This window comes from Diorhabda carinulata, chromosome 5, assembly GCF_026250575.1.
Source record: "Diorhabda carinulata isolate Delta chromosome 5, icDioCari1.1, whole genome shotgun sequence".
Taxonomy (NCBI): Eukaryota; Metazoa; Arthropoda; class Insecta; order Coleoptera; family Chrysomelidae; genus Diorhabda; species Diorhabda carinulata.
In genome coordinates, this window is record NC_079464.1 from 23828987 (window position 1) to 23853510 (window position 24524).

General features: G+C 32.0%; 2 protein-coding genes across 4 annotated transcripts in view; one reads left to right on the top strand and one right to left on the bottom strand.

The window, feature by feature from the left end:
* The first annotated feature begins 9 nt into the window (after positions 1 to 9).
* On the top strand, positions 10 to 4395 carry LOC130893911 (mitochondrial import inner membrane translocase subunit TIM44). Its single transcript, XM_057800360.1, has 3 exons — positions 10 to 310; positions 367 to 808; positions 3302 to 4395. Exons 1-3 carry the CDS (start codon positions 263 to 265, stop codon positions 4060 to 4062), a joined length of 1251 nt encoding a protein of 416 aa, XP_057656343.1. The 5' UTR covers positions 10 to 262; the 3' UTR covers positions 4063 to 4395.
* Positions 4396 to 10261: 5866 nt separating this feature from the next.
* The window catches only part of LOC130894068 (uncharacterized), a 49282-nt gene continuing 35019 nt past the window's right edge, over positions 10262 to 24524 (bottom strand). The window contains exons 14-21 of one of the 3 annotated variants that reach the window (XM_057800628.1): positions 23575 to 23715; positions 22505 to 22636; positions 21155 to 21589; positions 18410 to 18476; positions 15103 to 15167; positions 13023 to 13110; positions 11757 to 12097; positions 10262 to 10514 (exon numbers count right to left, since the gene is read on the bottom strand). In XM_057800628.1, coding sequence (XP_057656611.1) covers positions 10404 to 10514; positions 11757 to 12097; positions 13023 to 13110; positions 15103 to 15167; positions 18410 to 18476; positions 21155 to 21589; positions 22505 to 22636; positions 23575 to 23715 — 1380 coding nt within the window. In that variant the 3' untranslated portion in view covers positions 10262 to 10403. The remainder of the gene's footprint in view (positions 10515 to 11756; positions 12098 to 13022; positions 13111 to 15102; positions 15168 to 18409; positions 18477 to 21154; positions 21590 to 22504; positions 22637 to 23574; positions 23716 to 24524) is intronic. The other 2 variants (XM_057800630.1, XM_057800629.1) reach the window with 2 other exon arrangements.

Sequence of the window (24524 nt, forward strand, 5' to 3'; positions counted from 1 at the left end):
TACTATTAAATGTTATGTAATAAATAAGTCAACCTAACCTATAAAACCTTTTCAATTTGAAGTCGCATGTCAGTCCGGTCAATGAAAATGTCACAAAAATAATTTTTTTGTATAACTCATACATAAGCCTTTATTTACTGGCCAATTTCATCTTCTATCACGATATAACATCGCAAAAAAGAAAGATAAATATTTAGAATTATCTATTTTTAAGGTTATGAATGTTAAGAACGTGACGAACAAATAATATACATAATTGAAGATGTACGGATTCCACAGAATTTCATTTAGAGTTTTTATTAACAATGGGGTAAGTTTTCTCTAATGTTTAATATCTGATTTAGTACTAATGTAATTCATATTTAGTTTCGGCAGTATTCCCAACAACCCGCTAAGAGGTCTTCTTTTATTGGTCGACTTTATGAAAATTTCAAAGAGGAAATGTCGAAAAATAAAGAGATGAAAGAATCGTTAAAAAAATTTCGGGAAGAGGCTCAAAAATTAGAACAAAGTGATGCATTAAAAGCTGCCCGCCAAAAATTCGAATCTGTAGAGAAAGAGGCCAGTAAAGGTAGTGAAGTATTTAAAGACAGTTTAGGCTCTGTTAAACAGAAACTTAAAGGAGTAATAGACGAAGCTAGTAAATCTGATTTTGCTAAAAAAGCAGGAAAGTTTACTGAAGAAGTTGGTAAAACCACTCATAAATTAAGTGAAACAGCTCAAGAAATCAGTAAAACTGGGGCATTTCAAAGTATATCTCAAGCAACTAGAGCTGTTAAACAGGAAATAGACAATACCAGTATAGAAGGTTTGTAGATAGTATATTTATTTTTTTTATTTTTGATATTAAAAAAAATTATATTTAAAATCAAACCATAAATTTGTTACATCTTCCTCTTTTAATTCACACAAGCAGTTATATTATTTACCTTTCATAATATCTATCTAAGAAATAGTCAAAATACTCAACAGTTAAAAAATAACATCGCAAAAGAACAGAAAAACAAATTATTTTCAATTTTCTTTGAAGAACTTGATTGAAGATGAGGGGCCAACAATTCTTTTATTGGGCACTTTTTGAAAATATAATCATTTACTTATGTATATTTTCATTTTCTTCACTTCTAATTTTAACTGTAGCTTATCAAGCTTTTCCCACATTCTCTGTAAGCTGAAGTTGTATTTTCTTGTAGGTAAGGCTTCCCTAAATTTCAACCTGTTTTTGATCCATACGCTCATCCAAAGTGAGACATAGTTGTATTCGAAATCTAGGATTGGCCATTTAGGCGCCTCTAAGTTATTTGAAACTTTTATCACCAAAGTTTTTCTAATAGAATTTCCTCTGCTTTTTGCTCACGTACAAGATCCTTTTCTGTTTGGGCATATTCTTTTCCTATTTGCTCTCTTGTCATCACTTAAATATGTTATTTATTTATGTAAATGTTTTCAATTTCTCCTATAGAGATTCTTTTTCATCTGCTTTTCACAAGTCAATGCTGGAGAGTTCTGATGTTATTTTCTGAATGAATTAATTAATTTCTAACTGACTCCAACTGGGCATTGAATGGCAGCAGCTCACTTTGTACATTTCTACATCGTTTTCAAGATTTTTTGTGCTCTTTTAAACTATACGAATTTTTAGATGAATTAGTTGAATCTTCCTTATATCGATGCAGAAAAATGCGTATTTTTTCAGGGGATAACTGTAGATTTTCAAATGATCCATTGTTCTACTACATCAGAAAGAGTGGTTTTCTTCCTTGGCAAATTATCCAAGGCAATTGCCACAGGTTTTAAAAGATTCAGGTAGTATTCAACAGCTCGCAACTCCATGCTGCAAGTATTGGTATCAATTTCTCTTTGGTTTTCTTCGCATATTTGACTAGCAAATCTCACTAAACACAGTCAGTGATAGTGTTCCAACGTACATATCTTGGCAGAACTAAGGTTTTCCCTCTTCCTTGGCTGAAATTTGCTCTGGCAAAAGATTATTTCGGAAATATTTAACAATTTGTTCCCTTAATGTCTTTTATTTCCAAATCTTTTCCCAAGAGGTTCAAAATATGGGCAGAACATCCATATGTTATTATGTTTTTGTTTTTTGAATCTTTTTTCTTCTATAATTATGCGTGACATGTTTGTTGTAGTATTTGTTACAATGGATTCATATTTTATTTGACAGTCTATTTTCAGTAGTAATTGTTGCACAAATTATCAGTTCATTATGAATGTTAGACCATCCATTGAGTGACATGTTGGTCTTTGAAGGATTAAAAACATTTAATTTTTTCTATAAACTCAGGAATAATAAATCAAGTGCTGATGAACAAAAAATCTTCATTTTGAACAAAGCATCACATTTTAATATAGTCCAGTCATTATTTCATGAGCTTTAGTCGAAACCATGTGTTTCTATGGGTCCAAAATAGGGTAACATGGACATTTTCTCAAAAAAAATGATAATTAACGGGAAAAAAGTACTTTGATTATAAAATTGAGCAAAAGGGAGGGAAATATTAAAATTTATATTGTAAATGTCAAACCTCACAAGTTATCACTTATGTTTTGTATCTTTATTTATAAATACTACAAAAACAACTCCTGACAAAATATTTTTAAAGATTATTATTGCTTATCACCATAACTCTCTCGCGATTCTCTACAATTTATGAAATAAATAATTATATGTAATACAACGGAGAATAAAAACTTGGATATTTCCATTTATTGTATTATTTTTTAACAGACTTACCTTGATGCCTTGGCACATCGAACTTCAGCAGAATTAAACCGAACGTCATTTTTTAAAACATTGGTTATCATAAATATATCAACATCAGGAATATTATCAAACTTTGCCTAAATAAATCCTTTACCACACATGGCTAATCGGAACCAACTAACAACTCATTTTTTAGCAATAAATTTTAGATATTATTGTTTAGTAACGTGTATTAGCCATAAAGGCTGTACTGTTATTAAATAGCTATAACATTATGGCGTCATAACTATGATGACCAATCATGGAGTGTATAGAGGCACGTGATTTTTTTCTAATTTCATCAATTTTTAATTGCTTATAATTAATTGAAAAAAAAAAGGTTTTTGAGTTTTTTGCATTGAATATCAATATTATTAATAATAAAGTTTTAAAATACATAAAAAAATCAATAATTTGTTTTCAAAATTCCAATTGGTATATTATTGGAATTAGGCTGGTTAGCGATTTTATATTGATATTTCTGTTCTCAAAAATATTTTCTAACACTGTGTAGCTAACTTTGTTTTCAATTTATTTTAGGTAGAGTTTACGTCAGCCCCAAAAAGTTGAGAAAACGAACTGAAACTAGTGCAGTGGTACATCAAAAATATTATGAACCCAATACGGATGCTACTGGAATAGAACTCCACAAAGACTCAAAATTCTATGAATCATGGCAAAACTTTAAAGAAAATAATCCCTATGTACACAAAGTTATGGATTGGAAATTAAAATATGATGAAAGTGAAAATCCAATTATACGTGCTTCGAGAATGCTAACAGAAAAAGTTGGCGATATCATGGGAGGACTGTTCCAAAAAACTGAACTGTCTGAGACTTTGACAGAAATCTGTAAGATAGATCCAACATTCGATACAAAACGATTTTTAAAACAATGCGAGACTGATATAATTCCAAATATTCTTGAAGCCATGACAAGAGGAGATTTAGAAATCTTGAAAGATTGGTGCCATGAGGGCCCCTTCAATCTCTTTGCAGTACCTATCAAAGAAGCATATAAAAAGGGATATAGAATTGAATCAAAAATACTTGATATTGATCATGTAGATTTAGTGATGGGTAAAGTAATGGAACAGGGACCAGTTTTGATAATCTCCTTTACTTCTCAACAAGTAATGGCAATTCGAGATGCAGCTGGTAGCATAGTTGAAGGTGATCCAGACAAAGTAATGAGAGTGAATTATGTATGGGTACTTTGTAGATCAGCAACAGAGCCTGACCCCAGAGCAGCTTGGAGACTACTAGATCTATCTGCCAGCAGTAACGAACAGTTTGTATAAACTAAGCAAATATGTGATATGTGACATTGGAAAATGTTTGAACTACCTTATTGTTATTAATTTACAAGGAAGATTCAAATCAGGGAAGCTGGGTGTAAATGAAGATTCAGCAGGAAGTTTACAATGAAAGGGTACCGAATAAAAATTTTGGAATTTTCAAATTCAAATATTTATAATTAAACAAACACACATTGGTTACATCAATTTATAAGGCAGGGTCTAAATTCCTTATATATGATTCTGTTGAAAATTGTTTACATTTCTTATTGTATATAAATGTATATATTTGAGAAAATCATTTAATTTTTTCAATAAATACTGTTAATTTCTCTATTCAATATTTCATTTATCTTATTCATTATCATGCTGTTTAATCTCTTGGATTATGGCTAGCGCTTGGGGCGCCTACATATCCCTTTATTGGGGTAGATTACTCCCCTTGTTCTTTTGTTATTGTTTTTTGTTGATCTTAGCTTCATTTGTCAGCTTTCTCCATTCTTTTCTGTTTTTGCATTTGGCTTTCCAGTCCAGTATTTCTAGGAATCTGGTATCTTCTTCAATTTGATTTCTTCGGGCATTTCTTGGTCTGCCTCTGCCTCTAGGCCATAGTAATCCTCACAGCAATTTCTGTAAGTTTCCTTCTCATGATGTGTCCTGCCCAATTTAGTCTTTGTGCTGTTACATATCTCCCAGGTCTTCCTCTTCCTTTTTATTTAAGAGAGTTGTTTCCATGGCATGCGCAATCACTGGTCTTATCAATGGTTTATATATTTTTTGTTTGTTCTTTTTTACCAATTTTTCACTAATTTTTTATTTCTTACAAATGTTAGATATAATTTTTGTATTCTCTCTTTTATTCTTTCTTAAAACGTCTGTGTAATACGTATTTCTGTGTCCTTATATGGTCCATTCCTCTTTAGTCTTGTGTTGCTATCTTCATGGTTTCCTCTTGGTTAATTTCTAGACCGATTAAGTCTAGAGCTTATACCTCATTTAAAATAAACACCCTTTTTGTTCAACTACTGCTACACTCACAAATACACTGTGTGGCGCATCAGAGAATTAAGGGGATATTCTGGTTTTAGAAGCCTAAATTTTAGGCATTCTTGAAACTAATTAAAACAATGAAAAGCATTATCGGTATCCATTTTTTTATATGGTATTTATTTACTCTGAACTTCAGTAAATTACAGGCCGGTAAAGTGGGGGGTTGAAAAAAACGGTGCACCGTGGTTGACATGATTCTACCGCTTGTAGTGATCTAGAACAAAAAAATGTTAAAAATTCTTAATCTCTAAAGATGTCGCTGTAGCATTGACCTTAACCAAAAAAATCACAAAATGGCGTCGACCTGAAATATCAATTTTTTTTTTCTCTTTTCAAATTTTTTCAAAAACTCCAATTCGAATGTTTTAAAATCCAAGGCAGACGCGGTAGTGATATATAAAAAAGATTTCCACCAAATTTCAAAGGAATCGGTCGGGTAGAACTTGAGATATGTTAACAACTTCAAAAAAATTAGTTTCGAGAAAAACGCGTTTAAAGTTTAAGAAACAAGATGATAACTTGGTTATCGAAATTCGCGTCAGGCAGTGTAATTAAGAGTGTTGGTGTAGTGGTTGTGTGAACAGTGTGTTTATTATGAATATCGCCAACGGTTCCAAAAATTCCCACTTAATACATCATTTAAGGAAAAATAGTTCTAAAAAATTGACATCGTGCAGTGATTGTAATTTAGAGCCCCATATCATGCAAAATTTAAAAGAACCTAATTCACAATGGTCTATAAATAAATATTGAATATATCCATATGGCCGACGCCCAACCAAGAGCGTCGGCCATATCTCAGGAACGGATTATATTACAACTTCAGGGGAAAAAATCATAACTAAAGTGGCACCGAAAAACACTATTTGAAAATAGAAAATAAAAAAAGCAATTTTTTTTTAAATTCAGCCAATGGATCTGAAAACGATATCAGAATAAATTTTTAAATGATTGGGTACGCCGTAAGATATAGAAATATGGCAATCCGTGGATTCCAACGAACAAAAATATGGTTTGTTATTATCTCTGTAAATTTAAAAATCTTTTATTGTAATGAATGATTTTCAAAAACTTGAAACATTTCTATACATATCGCAAATTAGCGCGCGTCTCTAGCACTCATAATAGCGCAGATTTTTAAAAATGAAAAATTTTTACTCCGTCCTCATTTCTTCTTGAAACGCGCCAATCGTTTACTTACTATTGAGGTACGTGGTTAATCAAAAAAATCACTCGTAATAAAAAAGGCTTTATTGCCTAATAATAAGAACATTAAAAGAAACATCTGTACAATAGAACACCTTACATAGCGATACCTTAATCTGCAAATGTCTGAAATCCAAAACCACAAATTGTCAGGAGAGAAAAAAAACATTTTGAGAATTTTTGTTCCTTTTTTATCTTATGACAACTTATGTACTTATGCCCATCTATTATCAAAAAAGTTGTTTTTTGTCTCCTTTATGATCTTTTTGGTGTTAAGACATTTTCCAAAACTCATGTTGTACCTGAGGGATTTAAGCTATTTTCTAGTTAAATTTTTCCATAAGTTTTAAGCAGTTACTAGTATCTTATATTGAATTAAAACTTAGTTTAGTACGGAGTTTGCTTTTTCTTAATCTAATTGTGACTAAGTAGGTTCATTTCTTTGATTTTTATAAGTGCGGGAAAGAGTCGTAAAAATGGTAATATGTAGAGTCAATTGTAAGCTTCGGCTCTTGCAAATCGCTGTACTTCCGTTTTGTTATTGGTATTTCTGAATTATAATCAGTGATTTTTTAAGGGTTATATGATTTGATTTTGAAAAAAATAAATGCTTCAATATTGGCTTACAGTGCGTCAATCGTTGCTGGTTTATCATTAGCCTTAACATGGCCCCACAAGAAATATTCCAAAGGCGTTAAATCACACGATCTAGACAGCCAATTGACGAGCTCCAAACATGAGTTGAACTGTTCACCGAAGGCGGCTATCAATTCGGCCATTGTTTCATATGCTGTGTGGCATGTGGCACCGTCTTGTTAAAACTTCATGTCAGGCATGTCCAATTCTTCCATTTTGGACAAAAAAATCGTCAATAATCACACAGTAGCGCTCGCCATTCACAGTAATATTCCGACCATTGTCGCTTTTGAAGAGGTAAGCCCCGATGATGCCACCGGCCCATAATCCACATCAAACATTGACTTTTTCGGGATGCATTGGTAGCTCTTACAATGCTTCTGGCTAGTCTTCACTCCGGATGCCGCAATTATGCTTGTTGACATATCCATTCAACCAGAAATGAACTTCGTCGCTGAACACAATTTTTTAATAAAAAAGTGGAACATTCACCAAATGTTAGACGTTGTGGGAGATCGTGTGGCTTCAATTCTTGCACCAGCCGTATCTTATGAGGTCTTACACCGAAATCATTTCGCAAAATTTTCCACGTAGTGGAGTAACAGAAGCCCAATTGCTGTGAACGGCGGCGAATCGACATTTCACAGTCATCAGTAACACTGGCGGATACAGCCGCAATCTTTTCTTCGGTCCTCACTGTACGTTTGCGTGCTAGTGGTTTAATGTCCAATATGGTAAACTGGGTTCGAAATTTAGTCAGGATCTTCGGGTTAGTTCCCTCAGTAGGCCGATCAAATTGTCCATAAATTGGAAGAAGTGCGCGATGCACTCTCTTAACCAAGCATGAATTTTGATAGTCCGTAAGTCGATTCATGATTAAATTATAGACCAAACTGAACAAGTTTGACAATGAAACAAGACACGATTCAAGCGAGATCTGTCAAAAACAGTGTTGCCAAAACAATACCAGCAAAAAAATCACTCGTTATAACGGTGTCAGTTTATCCAACTCCACTGGTTTCTACTTTGAGAGCCTAGTAGGTAATATGATTGTATCTTTGTCTCTATGGCGCAATTTCACTTTAATTTGACCATCCAAAGAGTAATTAATTTGCCTTATATCTACCACGCAAGGTTCTCCTGCTTTTCTTCCAGCTCTGATTGATTTGTAAGTTTCTAGTTTGGGGTCTTCCATATCTTTGAAGAAGCCATAGTGCAAGTAGGTAGCTTCATAAGGATTGGTCTTGTTGGCTGTCGCACAAATTTCAACGTAATCGAAAGGAATTGATATGATGTTTTTTCTTCTCTTCATATTTTCTATGGCGGCGTGCATATACCTAACCTAACCTCCATATCTGAGTGTGGCCTTTTTCGAGATATTTTTTTAATAATGGTAAAAAAATTTAAGTTTGACCAAATTTATGATGGCGTTTGAGAGTTGAACGTTCATATTTTGATAGGTGCAGCCATCTGAGTATAAGATGATAGTTTTATCTTTATCTGCGTGTTATTCAAGGACCTTAACAATTATAGAAGCAAACTCACTTGCATTTAATCCTCCATCAACCTCGCTCCATAAAAAGCACCAGCCTTTGTTTGATTTATTATTGTAGATTGTAAAATTATGGACAAGAAGTTTAGTTTTGTAATATATCGTTGATACTTTTGAGAATGGGGTCAGCATTACATAATACCGAGTTTGTAGATGACTCAGCAATTGATGAACCTCCTCAGTAGCTATCTGGCAAAAACGGTCAGGCTCCATATTTATTTATTATTTTCAAATAATTTGTTTAGGTTTAATGTACTAAATGCATTTCTTAATTTGTTACAATATAATAAATAATGTATCTGCCCTGAATTTATTATGCTTTTTAAAGTATTTTCTGCTTACAAAACAACAATAATCGCTACCCATTTCAAATGAACCTAAAAAAATCATAAGTCTGCTAGGCATGCGGGTAATTCTCGGAATTTAAAACAGCTAAGTCAAGTTATTAGATTTTAGTTCACCTTCAGTCTCTGAAGACGATAACTAGGTTATCGAAGCGCGCGTCAGACAGTGTCATTGTGAGTGTTGAATCAATGAATGAGCTATTGTACCACCATTTCCAGATAGGCTATTCCAATTACAATTGTTTCCACAAAAAAATTTTTATAAACTTATGAACGGCGAGTCCCTTTCATGTTGCGATGTTAAATTTGGATTTTCAAAACCATAATATAAACATTGGTCTGTTGACTTTTCAGCTAACGTGGAAAGTTGTTTTGCCGCTAAAAATTAACCTTTGAGACGCTTCTCTTTGCAACTGTTGCACAAGTTTTAATCTGTGGAGTTTAAAGAATTATATTGGAAAAAGATTCCTGTTTTCATAGCTGCACAGATTGTCAATTTTGGATTTGTACTTTAAGGGACTAGTACTGGTATAAAGGTAAAAAATGACGCATAATTAAATATTTTTTTTCTCGTTTTCTTTATTATAATTGCAAATAAAACTTTTTGCTTATTTTTTGATAATGGTGCTATAAAAATTTTTTTTTCTTCAACATCATTTTATAGAGGGCGCCAAAGTTGAGACTGCGAAAATGATAGCCTCCCACTGCGCTGATATAATCTCGTTTTTGGTAAATATGAAACAAAAAATTCAAAAAGCTTTTTAAAGAGGAAGGTAGCCAATTTTGAATAAAAAAAATGGTGGCTGTTAAGAAAAGTTGTACCACGGCAAATTTATATATATATATATATATATATATATATATATATATATATATATATATATATATATATATATATATATATATATATATAAAATACAAAAAATAAAATACAACGCACAAAAATAAAAAAAAATTCTCGATTGGTTATAAAGAATAGCACGCAGATTAAAAAATGCCATTTCGAGCAAAACAAATTTAAAGTTTTTCAAGAGCAGCTGTGGATCGCTCCAAACTGCTTATAAAGCACCGAATACGCGTGCGCGCTTGTACATTATAACCTATCATTTCGAATCAAATTTTAGGATATGGTTTTTTAAAATTATAACCGGTACTAGTCCCTTAATAAATACGAATTTTCCGAAAATTTGTCTGTTATTGATAATTCATCAGTATCAGACAAGTAGCTAAAGGGAAGAACCAGATAAAATTTTAAAACAATGTCTTATTGTTCAGAAAATTGATGTTTTAATTTATAGACATCCTTGAAACGTCACTGAGAAGTTTTTTCTAGGAAGTATTGAGAATTTAGATTCATCCTGTATTAAAAACTATCCAAACTTAATGGTATAATGGCAGAAAAAGAAAAATCATAGTCTATTATGAACGAGGACATTTTTTCATATTCTTTAATGTTACAACATGAGTTACACATACATTTTCAACTTTTGGTGTTGAATAATAAAAAATATTTCCAAAGAGATGTCCAAGGAAAAATATTACAATTATTGGATGTGTTAATCGTCGTTGTCACTTTCGATGTTCAAAAAAATTAGTGGAACGTCATCGTCCTCGTCGTTTTCGTCAAGCTTGAACATGGATTCTAGTTTAATCTTCGATTTGAGATCCTAAAAAAATTTTTGAATATATATAATCACAGATTATTCAAATTGAGCATTAAACAATGGAAAAGGTAATGCTGGTGATCAAGGAAAAGGATAAAATTTCAAATTAAATAATGAGACAAGGAACAAGCACTATACCATTGAAATCAAAGACATCCACTAATAGACCTTTTAAGCTTACGAAAAGCGGGATGTGAAATCACTATAAAGCGGTTCACAGAATAAACGCGAACGCTGGTTCCCTAATAAACATAACCTTAATTGTGCAAATATATATATATACATAAATTTCTTCAATTTCTTATTTCTTAGACCTTTTGATATATAAGTGCATCTAAATGTCTTGATTGTAGGTCTCTTCTGTTATTAGTTTTTTTTGATAGTTTTTAAAAGAAAGATAAATTTTGACGTTCCGACTTTTCTTTAAGTCTTTATCAAAATATATTAATGACACTGACAATTTGCTTATTTATATTGATCTATACCTCTTCCATTTTCCCAGCTTTCGTTCTTACATTCCAGGTGGCTATTTGTGATTCTATTTTGCCTTGTTTATTCCAAAGTTTCAAATTCATACTTATATGTACAATTCGATTCAATTGCAAACTTGACAGTCCAAACATATCAGGCGTGCGTTAAGGCTTCGCAACATTGATTTTTTTATGATACGGGGTAGTTGGCACCACGATCACCCTCCCACCTTGAGGACCAGTCTATTGATTTGTTCCAATAGCAGGGCCGAGTTTATGACTTAACCTCTCTTCATTGGTGCAATTTCCACCAAAGAAGAGGTCCCGTTCTGCATTGACTTGGAAGTAGCATACTACCTTCACTTCTCCACCACTAGGTGAAATGGTTCAGTGGTTCCATTACTCTATCTCTATCTGGTAGTACCCTTCAGCAGGACAAGGTATTAGGAATTATTATTTTGAAATAGAGAATCTAATATATCTTTCAGCAAAGCAAGGGATTTGAAATTATATAAAGACGTAAATTGAAGTGTATAGATATGACGGTATTTATAAACATTCCTTTTTATTTCGGAACTTTTCTTCTTCTTCTTCTTCTTAACCTCATACTAAGTGCGCTTTAGCCTATCGATTGATTTATTGCACCGCCGCATTTATGAACAAACTATAACTACTTAATAGGATAACAAGTAAAGTAGTTTTTTACGGTTTTTGAAACATTGTTTTTTCAATATATCAACAATTCATTTTTTTTGTATTTTGATTCAATACTTACATTCTTCTCGACATTTTCTTGCACAATATTTTGATCAGATTCCATTTTCTCTTCCGCGCGTTTTACTTTATTGCATTCCTCATTTTCTTTTTTTGCATCTGTTGCTATCGATTTATCACCTTCAACATTATCTACACTAGAAGTTGGAGATTCTTTTTTAATGGTGGGTTTAGTTTTGGCAGGTGTGATTGAAACTATTTCCGGATCCCTTTTCTGTCCAGTACTTGGAGATTCTATCATTTCGTTCGTGTTTATTACCATTCTAGTTATATTCACAACAATATTTTTCCTTTTATTTTTGGAATCAGCTATTTCATTAATTGTTTTATCATCTTCAAATTCTATGAATAAATTATGGAGATTAATCAATAATTTATGGTATGAGAGTAGGTCAAATAAATACAATAAGAGAGAGGTAAACATTTTTAGCGCATACAAAAAGTGTATCGGTAATGCTTTTATTATATTTATTGGGATTGAAAACTCACCAGCACATGATCTTTAAAGCTTGTTTAACTATTTGAACAAGGCTGGTCTCAAAACCAATAGAAAACTGATGGCAACAGTTCCCTGAATATTGAGGAGGCAATTACTAATGTCATTACCAGCTCATTGATTAACGCAATAGGTAGACAGGGCACACCTACTATAATTTGCAGATTGATAGTGTAGTGTGTGAAAGAATGAAAGCAGATTTTTATATTTATGATCCAATGAAATTTCCTACGTCCTGGCTAAGTTTGGAGTCACTCAGCCGCTGGCAGGACCCGACCATACAGTGAGAATCTCTTACTTGTGGATAAAGGATCAACTTACGTTGTGGAAAAGAAAAAAACAAAACACATATACAACACAGTCAGGGTTCCGATCCGGGGTATCAGTTTTGGGAAATGGACATCCTCTGCAACTAAAAAGCATCTCCTACCCATTCTGTAGTTCTGAAGAACATCGAATGGTCTAGGAAGATACGACCAAGGGAAACTGCGCAGGGATTATCCAGGGAATTAGGACCCACAGTACTCGTACTTATAAATTCCATTTGTTTTAATATTTATGAAAGAAATTAGCAAGGAGTAAAGAAATATAGAATTAAGCACAACAATTAATCACAGAATAAAGGGTAAATTAGTAAAGTAAAGAAAATAGACGATTTGTAACAAATTAATGTGAGATAGACTTTGAGAAGAAGTGATAACCGCAATATTATTTAAAAAAAGAATTATTCCTGGAAAATTGTAATATTTGAACATAAATTTAAGAACTCACCAGTTCCTTCAGACTCGCATCTGTCTACATCAGAAGATTTTAATTTCAATTTCATATCACTTGATTTTAATAATGTAAGTTTTGGTTTCTGAAAAAGAAATATACTTCTGTTCTATTGAGATTTGGAATAAATTACTTTGTAAATATGATAGTAAATAAGTCTTTGCCACCTGAATTATGAGCGTTTTCGTAGTGGGGTTGTGGCAAAATTAAACACCAAAGTGTGCTAACTCTAATATATCATTCTATAGGGTCATTCTGAATATTGAATTCCTAACATGATAAATCTAATGTTTTTCAAAATATATTACAATTTATCGCACCGCAAGTAATTAATTCCCAGTCGATGAATAGATGAATACATAAGTATTCAGTACATTAGTACATTACGAAAACATTATATATATATATATATATATATATATATATATATATATATATATATATATATATATATACTGCCGACCAAGACAACAATAAAACAACATAAAGGAAACCGAAGGTAAACAGTTTACATTCACAACTTCCTCATTGTCCATTTATTTCGGACGAAAGATAAAAAATCCTCTGTTTGGTAGATCTGCTTCATAAATTGTTGAATTGTATGCCCATAGTTTTTGACTATAGTAAACAGGTGAAATCTCTGAACATGAAATTTAACGGACACTTTGTAAATCAAAACCTGCTGATAAAAGTTTCATCATGGATTGCTCTTTGCTTATCTGAATCTTTTGCTTTATTACAATCATGTCTTTGCTTTATGTTAGAGAGAAATTCTTCTGATTTTTCAATAGATTTAGTTTCTATCTGTTGATTTGTAATTTCTTGTAATATTCTTACATTTTGAGAAATGATAAGTTAGGGTCAAAATACGTTTTGTCCTACGTGTACAATATAGTTATTCCGTTACAGGAAATTATTTTATTGGTCTCTGCCTTGTTCAAAATTACCTGATTGGTCTTTTTCTTGGGAATTTTTTCCTCTTTGATGTTATTCCATTTTAACGTATATTCTGTTTACCATAATCCACTGGACCATAACTAATAGACAAAGTTTTCAAGTAAAAACTTCTACAAACCCTTTTTTCCTTTCCATTCTTAACAAATTAATGATTTTTAGAAACATTTTTTAAGGTCTACTGTAGTCTTTGGTTCTCGTTTTCTCCGGCATACAGAGGTTGCACTGGTAGTAAGGATAAAGTCCTTTTGTCTGTCATATTGATACTATTTACAAATATTTAGTCGAAGATTTGCAAGAAATGTAAGTTCATTTATTAAAACTTACATTTCTAGGTAAATTTGCTAGCATTTGTTAGCCTTTAGTATTAATATACGAGTACGACAAAGAGGATGTTTTTAACAACTTGTTTCTATCACGTTTTGTAAATATTCAGGATTTCTTATTACCTTATTTTTCTGTAACTTGTGTAAGATTTAAAATAGATTCATTTGTTATTGAAGTGGTAGGGACTGTATTAAGAGAGTTACTAAATAATTCAGTTATGTATCATGTATGATATCTCTTGAATCTTGATGATTCAAGAGTCAAGTCGTGGACAGATTAAAATATTAATAAGAAAAAAATGACTAAGTCTAATTGGTAATTTTCTTCTCTACATATTTTTACAAAATGGACTTAAAAAAAATTGAAATTATAAGCATTATTATAACGCTTTTGAACTTGTTCATGTTTTCCTTAAAAATGGTATTGAATTTCAGAATTATGAGTATTGAAACCTAAAAATCTAGAATTGTTGACTGTCTCTTGTATACTGACAGCTCTTTAATATGTTTGAGTTTTTGCTGTCCCTGAGTTTTACGGAGATTCCATATAAAGCTCCTTATACTCAAAGATAAGAGCATATAGCTAACAATAGGATACTTGCATGGTTTGAGAAAAAAATAGTTTTGGATAGATACAACTCTTATTATTTTTTTTCAATTCTTTGATCAATATTTATAGAGACAAAAAATATTAAAAATTCAAATATTTTGTAGGTAGTTTAAACATCTCAATAAGGCCGCCATATTGCGTGACGTCGTATGTATAAAATAAACACTGGACTAAAAGATATACTTACATTTTGTGGTATTACAACAGGTTGAATTTCTTCCAATGTGTCCATCAATTCCTCATTAGAGGAGTCTGAAATGGAACAAATGAAATATGATTAGGAGAATATTGACAGAAACTAACAAAAATAAACGGTATGAATGAACGAACGATATACAAAAAACTAATCCAAAGCTGTTGATTGATAGATCAAAGCAAAAGTAAGACGTAGGCAAATAAATTGGACAACATACTATTTAGAAAATTGATTGGAGAAGACGTTGGTTATGTGAACGGCTTGTATTTGTTGAAAATAAATTGACTAATAATAATGGAAGTGACAGAATGAATGAATGATAGATTGCTTGATTAGAATCAGGAGTGTCATAATAACTGTAGATACAACACATAAAGAAATTAAATTAGTAGTCAGGTCATATTTTAGTTTAAAATATAGTAATTAACCCTCTGTAGGGCAATATATCCAATTAAAAAAATAAACATTAATTGAAAAGTGAAGAAATACGAGTGTTTCTGGATTTACTTTGGCATACTGCATCATAAAGGTAACTTAACTTAGATGAAATTATTTGAAACAATTGTTGTGTTTATTGTAGCATAAAGCAACGCCGAGCTTCTAGCACATTGTTTGCGAGACACCAGAGCTTTTAGGAAATTTGCAGTGTATTATTCTCTTCTCTATCTAAATAGGCTAGAGATTCACTTCTCCATCGACTTTTGGCATTTTTTCTCCAAAACTAAATGTTAAATTTACTACTTTTCTAACTTTTCAGGTTACGGTTGCTACATCCACACTGTTGACATCAGCAATATACTCGACAGAATAGCCTCTGTCTTTTATGAAAATTTTATTTGTCTGTAGGTAATTCGCAATCTAGAATCCTGTCATGTTGATTATCTTCTGAACCACGAATGATCTCTTAAAGATTCATTCCATCATCTTCATTTTCATTGCCAGAAAACTGACCTTGTTCCATCTAATCGTCAGCTCGATAATCAGGATCTGCAGCACTGTCATTGTCGTCTTCACTGTCTTCGTTTATTCCAATCAATACTTTAGCTATTTGTCAGCCCGAAGGGATCGAAAAGTCATCTTTAAAAAGAAAATGAGCCATGTAATGAGACACTAAATTTCATCGAAGGTATTCAAATAAATAAAAACATTGCGGTTTTGAAGATTTTGATTATTTTTACTACTAATTCAAACTCTTTAATGGTGGCATGGTGAAAAAAACATACAGAAAAAAGTAGAACCACATCTTCACCAACATGGAACAAAAAGATTTTTCTTCAGTATCCTCAAATATTTTGAACAAAAATTGCTGTTTTTTTCTGTATAAATTTTTTAAAAAAGTGTGAAAATTGTCACCGAAAAATCTAAATGTTTAGAGCCATTTATGGAGAATGGTTGAACTTCTTTATAACTTTCGAAAGTTCTGAATCTAATGAAACAGTTACTCCTGGTTGTTCTCGAATTGATTTTTACTTAAAATCCTGTGGATAAAAAAGGAAAGAAGCTACAGATTTATATAAAAATGACAACTCGGATCCTTTCTTGATGGCGTAGTAGAAGGTATGGGGTCTGTTAGAAAAGAGAATTTGATTTTTCTGAAGTATTAGAAGAAGTTACAAAAAACTCTACCTACAAAAATCAGAGAAGTGCTTAGCAGATCACAACCCCAGTTCGAAAAATATGTTCTAGAAGAATCTATGGCTTTAGAGACGACTTTAGAGAAGACAAAACCAAGATATTAGAGGTGGCGCTAAATTTAGATAGTATATTTTTAAAAATATGAACGTTATACGTTAGAAAATTAAAACTAGAACTGAAATTAGTGGTTTCTACAACTCCTGTCTACAAATTTTCATGTTACTATTAATATTGAGTTTTTACCATTAAAAAGTTAGTTTCGCCCCACTGTGCGATGTGACAAAACGCTTATATAAAATCCGACTATGACATGTGTAAGTAAAAATTGAAAACTTAATGACAAATTGTAATTTTTTTGCGGAGCTCTCATCTGAACCATGTATTTTCATTTTGGAAATGAGAGCAAGTGTGCGAAATTTCAAATCAATATATTAACTGGGATTTAGTTAAATATTCACTACAAAATTCTATCAACATGGACGAAAATAGTGAATTGAGTAAAGTCTATTAATTTTAAATAGCAATGTATATTATTGATAGATATAAAATGTAAAAATGAATGCAATCAATAAAAACTTGAAAATCAAGTATTAAATTAAAGATATTACCATTTTTGTGGATACCATTTGAATCTAAAGAATTAACTGGAGCATCAATATTATCTGATCTTTGGACAACTACTTGTGATGAAGACGATTCCAATATATCGCTCTTCAATTTAGATGCTGATAAGTTGCATAAGCGAACAATTAGATTTTGAGAGTATTGTGGATATTTTACTTTAGTCTTATCAGAAGTCTAGAATAATAAATTAGTCGCATTAAAAATGAAATAGCTGATTCTGAATCTATTAACTTGATCTTATACGAAGTTATTCCAGGTAATAAGCAGACCATTGGAATATTAGTCATAACGATTATTTCTATTGAGTTGACAGAAATTTGATTTGATTCATATGAATATTGTTGCTGATGTATTAGTCACGTGATGGAATACCTCCACCGTTTCTAAGATAGGTAGGAACTATAATTTTAATACTTATTTAACGTTTGTCAGTTTAGAACACTTTGGAAAAATCTCTTCCAGAATTCCAATGTACCATGTTACATATAATATGGGCTGAGACAAGTTAAGATTCTCCTGGAAAAACTATAACCAGAGAAGATCTGCTGATCAGCCTAAGTAAGAACAACCTAGAAATATAACAGTCAAGGCATTGTCGCCTCAATGGATACCTGAAGACGCTAGACTTGAGAGATAATGCAGCGTGTAAATTCTGTTGCGCGAAGGACGAAACCTCTATTTACATTCTTTCGAAGTGTGAGGTACCAGGGAACTCAAGAGCAATACACCTGGGATCGTAAGAAATAGAAGACGATAATTTTTGGCTACGACAGCCATCCCACATTGTGAACTTTCTAAGAGGATTGGGGTTAATAGATCAACTGTAAATATCGGGTTTCCCAGTATAATAACAAGAAAAAGGGACACAATAGATCCTTTGGGTCGCGGTGTAATTGGAGCCCTAATATACACACATATAATATGAATGATGATTACCCTTGAAGAAAAAATATTTATTATTCTGAATAGAAAGCTTCCTTATATGTTTTACTCATCTGAGCTCAACATATAAGCCTAGTAATATAATGACTATATTTACCTTTGGATGGCGATGACAAGTCTGGTAATTTGACAGTATTCGTTTCATCTAATTCAACTTGCTTATTCTGAAAACAAATAAATCTCGTTATAAAATTTTTGACTCGATCTATTATTGGATAATTGAGAAGGCATTCGGTTATATCTCTAAAAATAATTGTTAATTAATAATAGAAATTATGTCAAATGGTGTTGCTGGTTGAGAACTACTCTTTAAAATGCCAACGTTTCGATCTTTTATTTGATCTTTATCAAGGCTAAAAATATATAGTACATTATACCTCAAACGTTGATGAAGGTGAACAAGTAAACAAAAAATTGTGAAATTACAAATGAAACAATAATTAGATAGTATAACAATATAAATATTTATACATGTATATATAAATGTATAGGACACACTGCATCTAAGACAAACTATATAACATAAAAAACAAGAACATTGTTGTGAAAAACAGGAAAACAATGTAAAAGTTATTTAAAGAAACGAATAAATACACATATAAGTAAAAAAAATATTAAGATATATCTATCAGTGAATGACTACTCCCAAACTTTTCCAATTTCAACAAAAGCATAAACGGTAAAAACTGTTGGAATTATTACCATCAAGTACTAGTCTGATCAGTGTGTGTTAACTTATAAATATTCAAAAGATGGTTATATTGAACGAGATTGGCCACATCCGTACGGTTATTAACTGTATTATTTAGTTATATGTATTCCGCTTATGGTTCTTTTTGCATATTTATTTCACATAATTAAAATTAAAGTTGTGGCCATTAGTGAAATGATGTTTTATTTTTTTTTGTTCTTATTATGTTCTCGGCAATCATATTTATGCTGGTATATTCTGGATTACACGTACTATTTAGTCATACCGATGTAACTCTTATTTATTTATTTTTTAAATCACATTGAAATGTTACAGTTTGGGTGTTTTGTTTTTGATATATGTGAATAACTTGCCACTTTTATTGGGTAGAATGCCAGCTTACAATTATTTCACGAGTGCGTTTTGAAACAGTTTCCAAGTTACTCTCACTAACTAGCTCTCTTGGGTAAAAATTGTTCCTACTCTGGGAAGGGGATCTGAATAGATGCAATCAATTGAAAGTGACGACAGAGCAAAACGAGGAGTATATATTTGATTAAGTCCAGGAGTTCGAATACCTGGGAGTTGTAGTGACAAACGAAGGAGGTGAAACCAGAGAAATCGACAAGACTGGCGAGAGGGAACAAAACGTTTGGAGCTCTAGGAGGACTATTAAGATCAAAAGATATTTCAAGAGCCGGCAAGTTACGCATTTACAAGACAGTTATACAACCAACGGTGTTGTATGTCAGTCAGAGTTGGATCATGAACAAAAAAGAAGAAAACAAAATAAGTATATGGGTGAGAAATATACTAAGGATACTCCGTTGAATGATGCATATAGCCAGACAAGGACAGTTGGGTGAAAAGATTCTTGGGAAGGGGAGAAAGGGCGAAAAGAAAAAGAGGTCGAGAAGAAAAAGAGGGCGTCCTCGGAAAAAAAGGATTGAAGCATAGTAGATAAGATTTAGAAATAATAGGAATAGAGAACTGGCGTGGAACAGCCATGAACAATAATAGATGTAGGAATGCAGTAAAGCGACTTCAAGTCTTGGGCTATAGTCCAACACGTAACATCAATCAAAATTACATACTAGGAAGGACAATAATATAAAAAATGACTGGAAATTATTTTCAAGTCATCAAAAATTGCCAGGGGGCGAAATAGTAGTATTGAATGAAAAATTCGTTGTTTTACAAATAAATTCAGTAACTGTAACTAAATTACGTTTTTACTCAAATTATAATATTAAAAAGAGTTTGTTAAGTTTTAGTATTTTTAAATATGTTAAACTTCTGCATTTTTGAATTTATTTTATTAAAAACAGCAACGCCGCATTTTTCGTCATCGTTAACTGTTAAACATGAAAAACGAGTCGAAATCCTGCTTTCAAGTAGCATGGTTGTCGCTATACGAGGTCTAGCTATTAAATAATAAAACTGCGCGCCTAGAGGGCTCGTTGATCGTTTTTTTCGAAATTAACGGTATCGTGATGACTTGGGTTCCAGAGGATCTGACTGTCAATCAGACTTACTATTTGTCAGTTTTGGCAACACGAGCGAGAACGAGTTCGTAAAAAACGGCCCGTAAATGCACCACCTGCCATTAACACGCTATATGTGAAGCAGTATTTGGCCAGCAATCCTGTGTTCGAACACACGCCGTACCTATCATATTTGGCACCGTGCGATTTGTTTTATTTCCGAAGATGAAATATGCTTTGAAAGGGACCCGATTTGAGTCGATGGAAGTGGTAATGCAAAAAATGGTAAAGCTCCTAAAGGCTCTCACCAAAGAAGATTTCCAGCACTGCTTCGATCAATGGAAAAAACGTATGGAAAGGTGTGTGACGAAGGGAGAGGAGTTTATTGAAGGGGAGCATTCAAATGTAGATTAATTTTTATAATATAACCATTCTTCGTAATCAGTCTCGTTATTTAATATCCAGATCTCGTATCTTTTCTTACGTTTCTGTAACCATTCAATTACATTCAAACAAATAAATATATATGTCATTTAAATATTCACGAGTGGTGTTTCTTTCCCTCAATCAAGAGGAAAACCCCAACAGACTTAGTTCTCTAATACTATTATCGTTACCTCTTCAAATGAGTGAATAATTACTTTTAACTCTAATTAGCTCTACTTACTGTGTTGTTATCCACTTCTAAATTAGTATCTCTTTGACAACCTTCTGGATGAGATATTTTCTCTGTTGTGGTTTTTGTTTCAATTTCTTCAGTAAATTTTTCGTCATCTTTAACCACAACTGTTACTTCATTTTCAGGAGTTGATCCAGATTCGCCACATTTCACTTTTTCAATGTGTTTACTTGTAATGGTAGTTATTCTTCTGATGTTATTATCTTTTATAAATGTTTCGATTCCAGGTCTTTCAATAACTGGACGAGATTGTTTGTCATCAGTACCCATTTCATCTTTGCTTGGACTTTTCTTATTATTAGAATTTGCAGATTCCGAAAAATCCTCTGTCTTTTTAGAATCTGAAATAATTTTTTTCTCGCTGGAATTTGTTTCATTTTTATCGTCTATTGATTCGATTCCACATAGCCTGTCTTTGTTTACCTACAATATATAATAAGTTTTCTGTCATGTTTGTACTTGTTCTACCAGTTTTTTGTTACATTAATCTACACCTATAGTAGAAACGGTGAATGTCTTCCGTCATGTGACTCAATCTATGATATATCGAGCACATAATTTCTACTTATCTTTTTCTATCAAGAGAAATCAAACATAACAACATAGGATCGATTAACCTCTTTACCAGACCAACTACAATACATACGAGATATGACAACAATGATATGAATATGTCAAACCTGCCATAATAAATTTTAACATTTTTAATGATGAACGTACTCAGAACAGTACGAGTGCTATTTGAGGTGTTTATAGATAATTTAAACATTCATCTTATTCAAAAAATGATATTAAATCGCGAACATTCTCTGGTTGACTAAACCAACAGCAGTATGCCGATCGACTTTTGGCGATGAAACACCATCTTGAGCCACCGTGTTTCGCTGGCTTTCCGAATTCCGGATGAATTTCGTGAAGATCGTCCAAAATCGGCTGTTGTGTCAGAAAACATCGATGATGTGCGTAAACTAATATTCTGAATGGTGCACCAGCATTTGTTTACCACATTTCGAAAAAATCGACACAAATCGTAGAAGACGAATTATTGTCCACCACGACAATGCGAGCTCTCACACATCAGTTCGAAGAAAAACGTTTTTGATGAGTCAAAACATCGAATTGATCGGTCATCCGCCATATACTCCTTGTTTGGCACCCAATGATTTCTTCTTATTCCCGCAGATCAAAAATAAATTGCGAGGTGAACGTTTTCCTACACATGAAGAGGATCCAATTCGTAAAATGCCTACCTTTGGAATATTAGTTTTTTTGAAAAAATTCCTCCCATCCTGTATTTTAAATTGTATTATTTTTCTTCACATTACTCAGTTTACTTACATTAGTTTCCATATTAATGCTCGGAAAAGTACTCTGCACTATAGCTGTTTCATTTTTCTTGGCCTCTACAATTTTTTTCTTAGGACTTAGTTCCAATTTATTTTTCATGATTTTTAGTTTTTCTTTTTTCTTCTGAAAACCAACGATATTAAATCTATGGCAGTATCAATAAAGTAAAAACGTAGTGGATGGTAGTATTTTGACATAATAATTTCCTATTTAAAATTATTCAATTTTAATTACATTGCACGAATGTAACCCAGACAGAGATACAACCTCTTGTGTTTAAATTATCTCACCACTTCTGATAGGAACCATTAGGATCTGTTAATCATATCGTCTCGGATTACTGATTGTCTTGTCTTGTGACTGTGAAAAATCATAAATTTGGCTACCTGACTTGAGGATTATTGTATTCATTAAGATTTATGGTGCACGATCCTAATGGGGACCCACATCATAGTTAATTGACTCAAGTGTTCTTTAGACACTTGAAGTTCCATTAGCAAATCATATTACGTACTTTATTTTATATCGATGTGACTCCAACAATCATACATATAATTATTTATAGCCTTTTGTACGATAGGATTTTAGTATTTAGAAGCGGTCTGTAAACAGATACGAGGTCTTTAATAGTCTGGCATTCGTCGAGTATGGTCATCGGTTTATTGAAACCAAGTTAAACTAATTATTTTATTGTTTACTAAATAGTTATTTCAAAGTAGTTTTAATGTTTTAATACAAAGAATATGTCCAACCATCATTGGTTAGTCCGAAGATACATTGAAGGTAGTAAAGATAAATATTGGTAATGTTGCTACGGATGCTTGATAACACTGAAATTACAGTTAGGATTGTCATTGGGAAAATTGTTCGGAAAATAAGTGAAAAGTCTCTTTAGCTTGCACAGTTGATTAGTTCGAAATAATTATATTTTACAGGTGCATATTGATGAAATTTATTTTTAATTCACTTTAAATTTATATCCTATCTATATAATCTATTCTTTTAGGTACCAACAAAAATTAGAATATTTTTAATATTATTGAGAATATTCGAATAATTACCTGCAGGTTTTCTCGAAGTTTTGTAATTGTATCTCTATTGAGAGTTTCGGTAACAGGAACATCTACGGGTACATTATTTTGGGTTTCGTCAGCAGAATCCGAATTATTTACAATTTTATCGTGAGTTGGTTTTGAAATTAACTAATAAAAGAAAAAATGAATTAATAGAATTGAAAAATACAACAGTCTTCGAATAGCCCTGCACATATTGTGGCAGAGGTAAAAATTGTTCACTTTTCACTCAATCAGTGTATATATTATTATAATACTACTATACTCAGCAATCAAACAAATAGATCAAAGAGGTACTATATTCAATAAATCGACATTTGTGCACATACAGATGACATTGCAATGATAGCCAGAAATGAAAAAGACATAGAAATTTTAAAAGTTGTAGAAAGAAAATATAAAAAGCTCGGCCTAGTTATTAATTAAATAATAAATTAAACTGTATTCATAAAGATGTTGGTATAGAAAGATTGTAGGAGATTGTGAAAAATTTAATAATAGATAGCAAAACTTTCAAGGATGTAAATAAATTTAAATATCTCGAGGAAAATATAAATATATATAAACAAGTGTTAATAAAGGTATTGTTTGCGAACTGAAAGCTCCTGAATAACAAACTAATAACAAGAAGAACGAAGTTAAAAATGTTGGGCGATGAAACAAAAAGACCAAGAAAAACTAATAATATTTGAGAGAAAAATTATCAAAAGAATATGTGGAGAAATTAGAATGAACGACACAGACTGGAGAATTCGTAATAATAAAGAAATTGATGAGAAGTCTAGTGGGATTAAAATTTAAATAGGAAATTATTGCGATAAAAGTTTATATTGTTTTAATGGCTTCATTTTCAATATGACTATCCTAGATTTTCCCCTCGCCAAAGTTATTCTGAAGTGGGGTGGGGAGAAATGTACCCACTTAGATCATTCAAAGTG

Coding starts and splice junctions, on each gene's coding strand:
- LOC130893911 (XM_057800360.1), top strand. CDS start 263: ATGTACGGATTCCACAGAATTTCATTTAGAGTTTTTATTAACAATGGG. Junction 311..366: donor GAGTTTTTATTAACAATGGG/GTAAGTTTTCTC, acceptor ATTCATATTTAG/TTTCGGCAGTATTCCCAACA. Junction 809..3,301: donor AGACAATACCAGTATAGAAG/GTTTGTAGATAG, acceptor AATTTATTTTAG/GTAGAGTTTACGTCAGCCCC.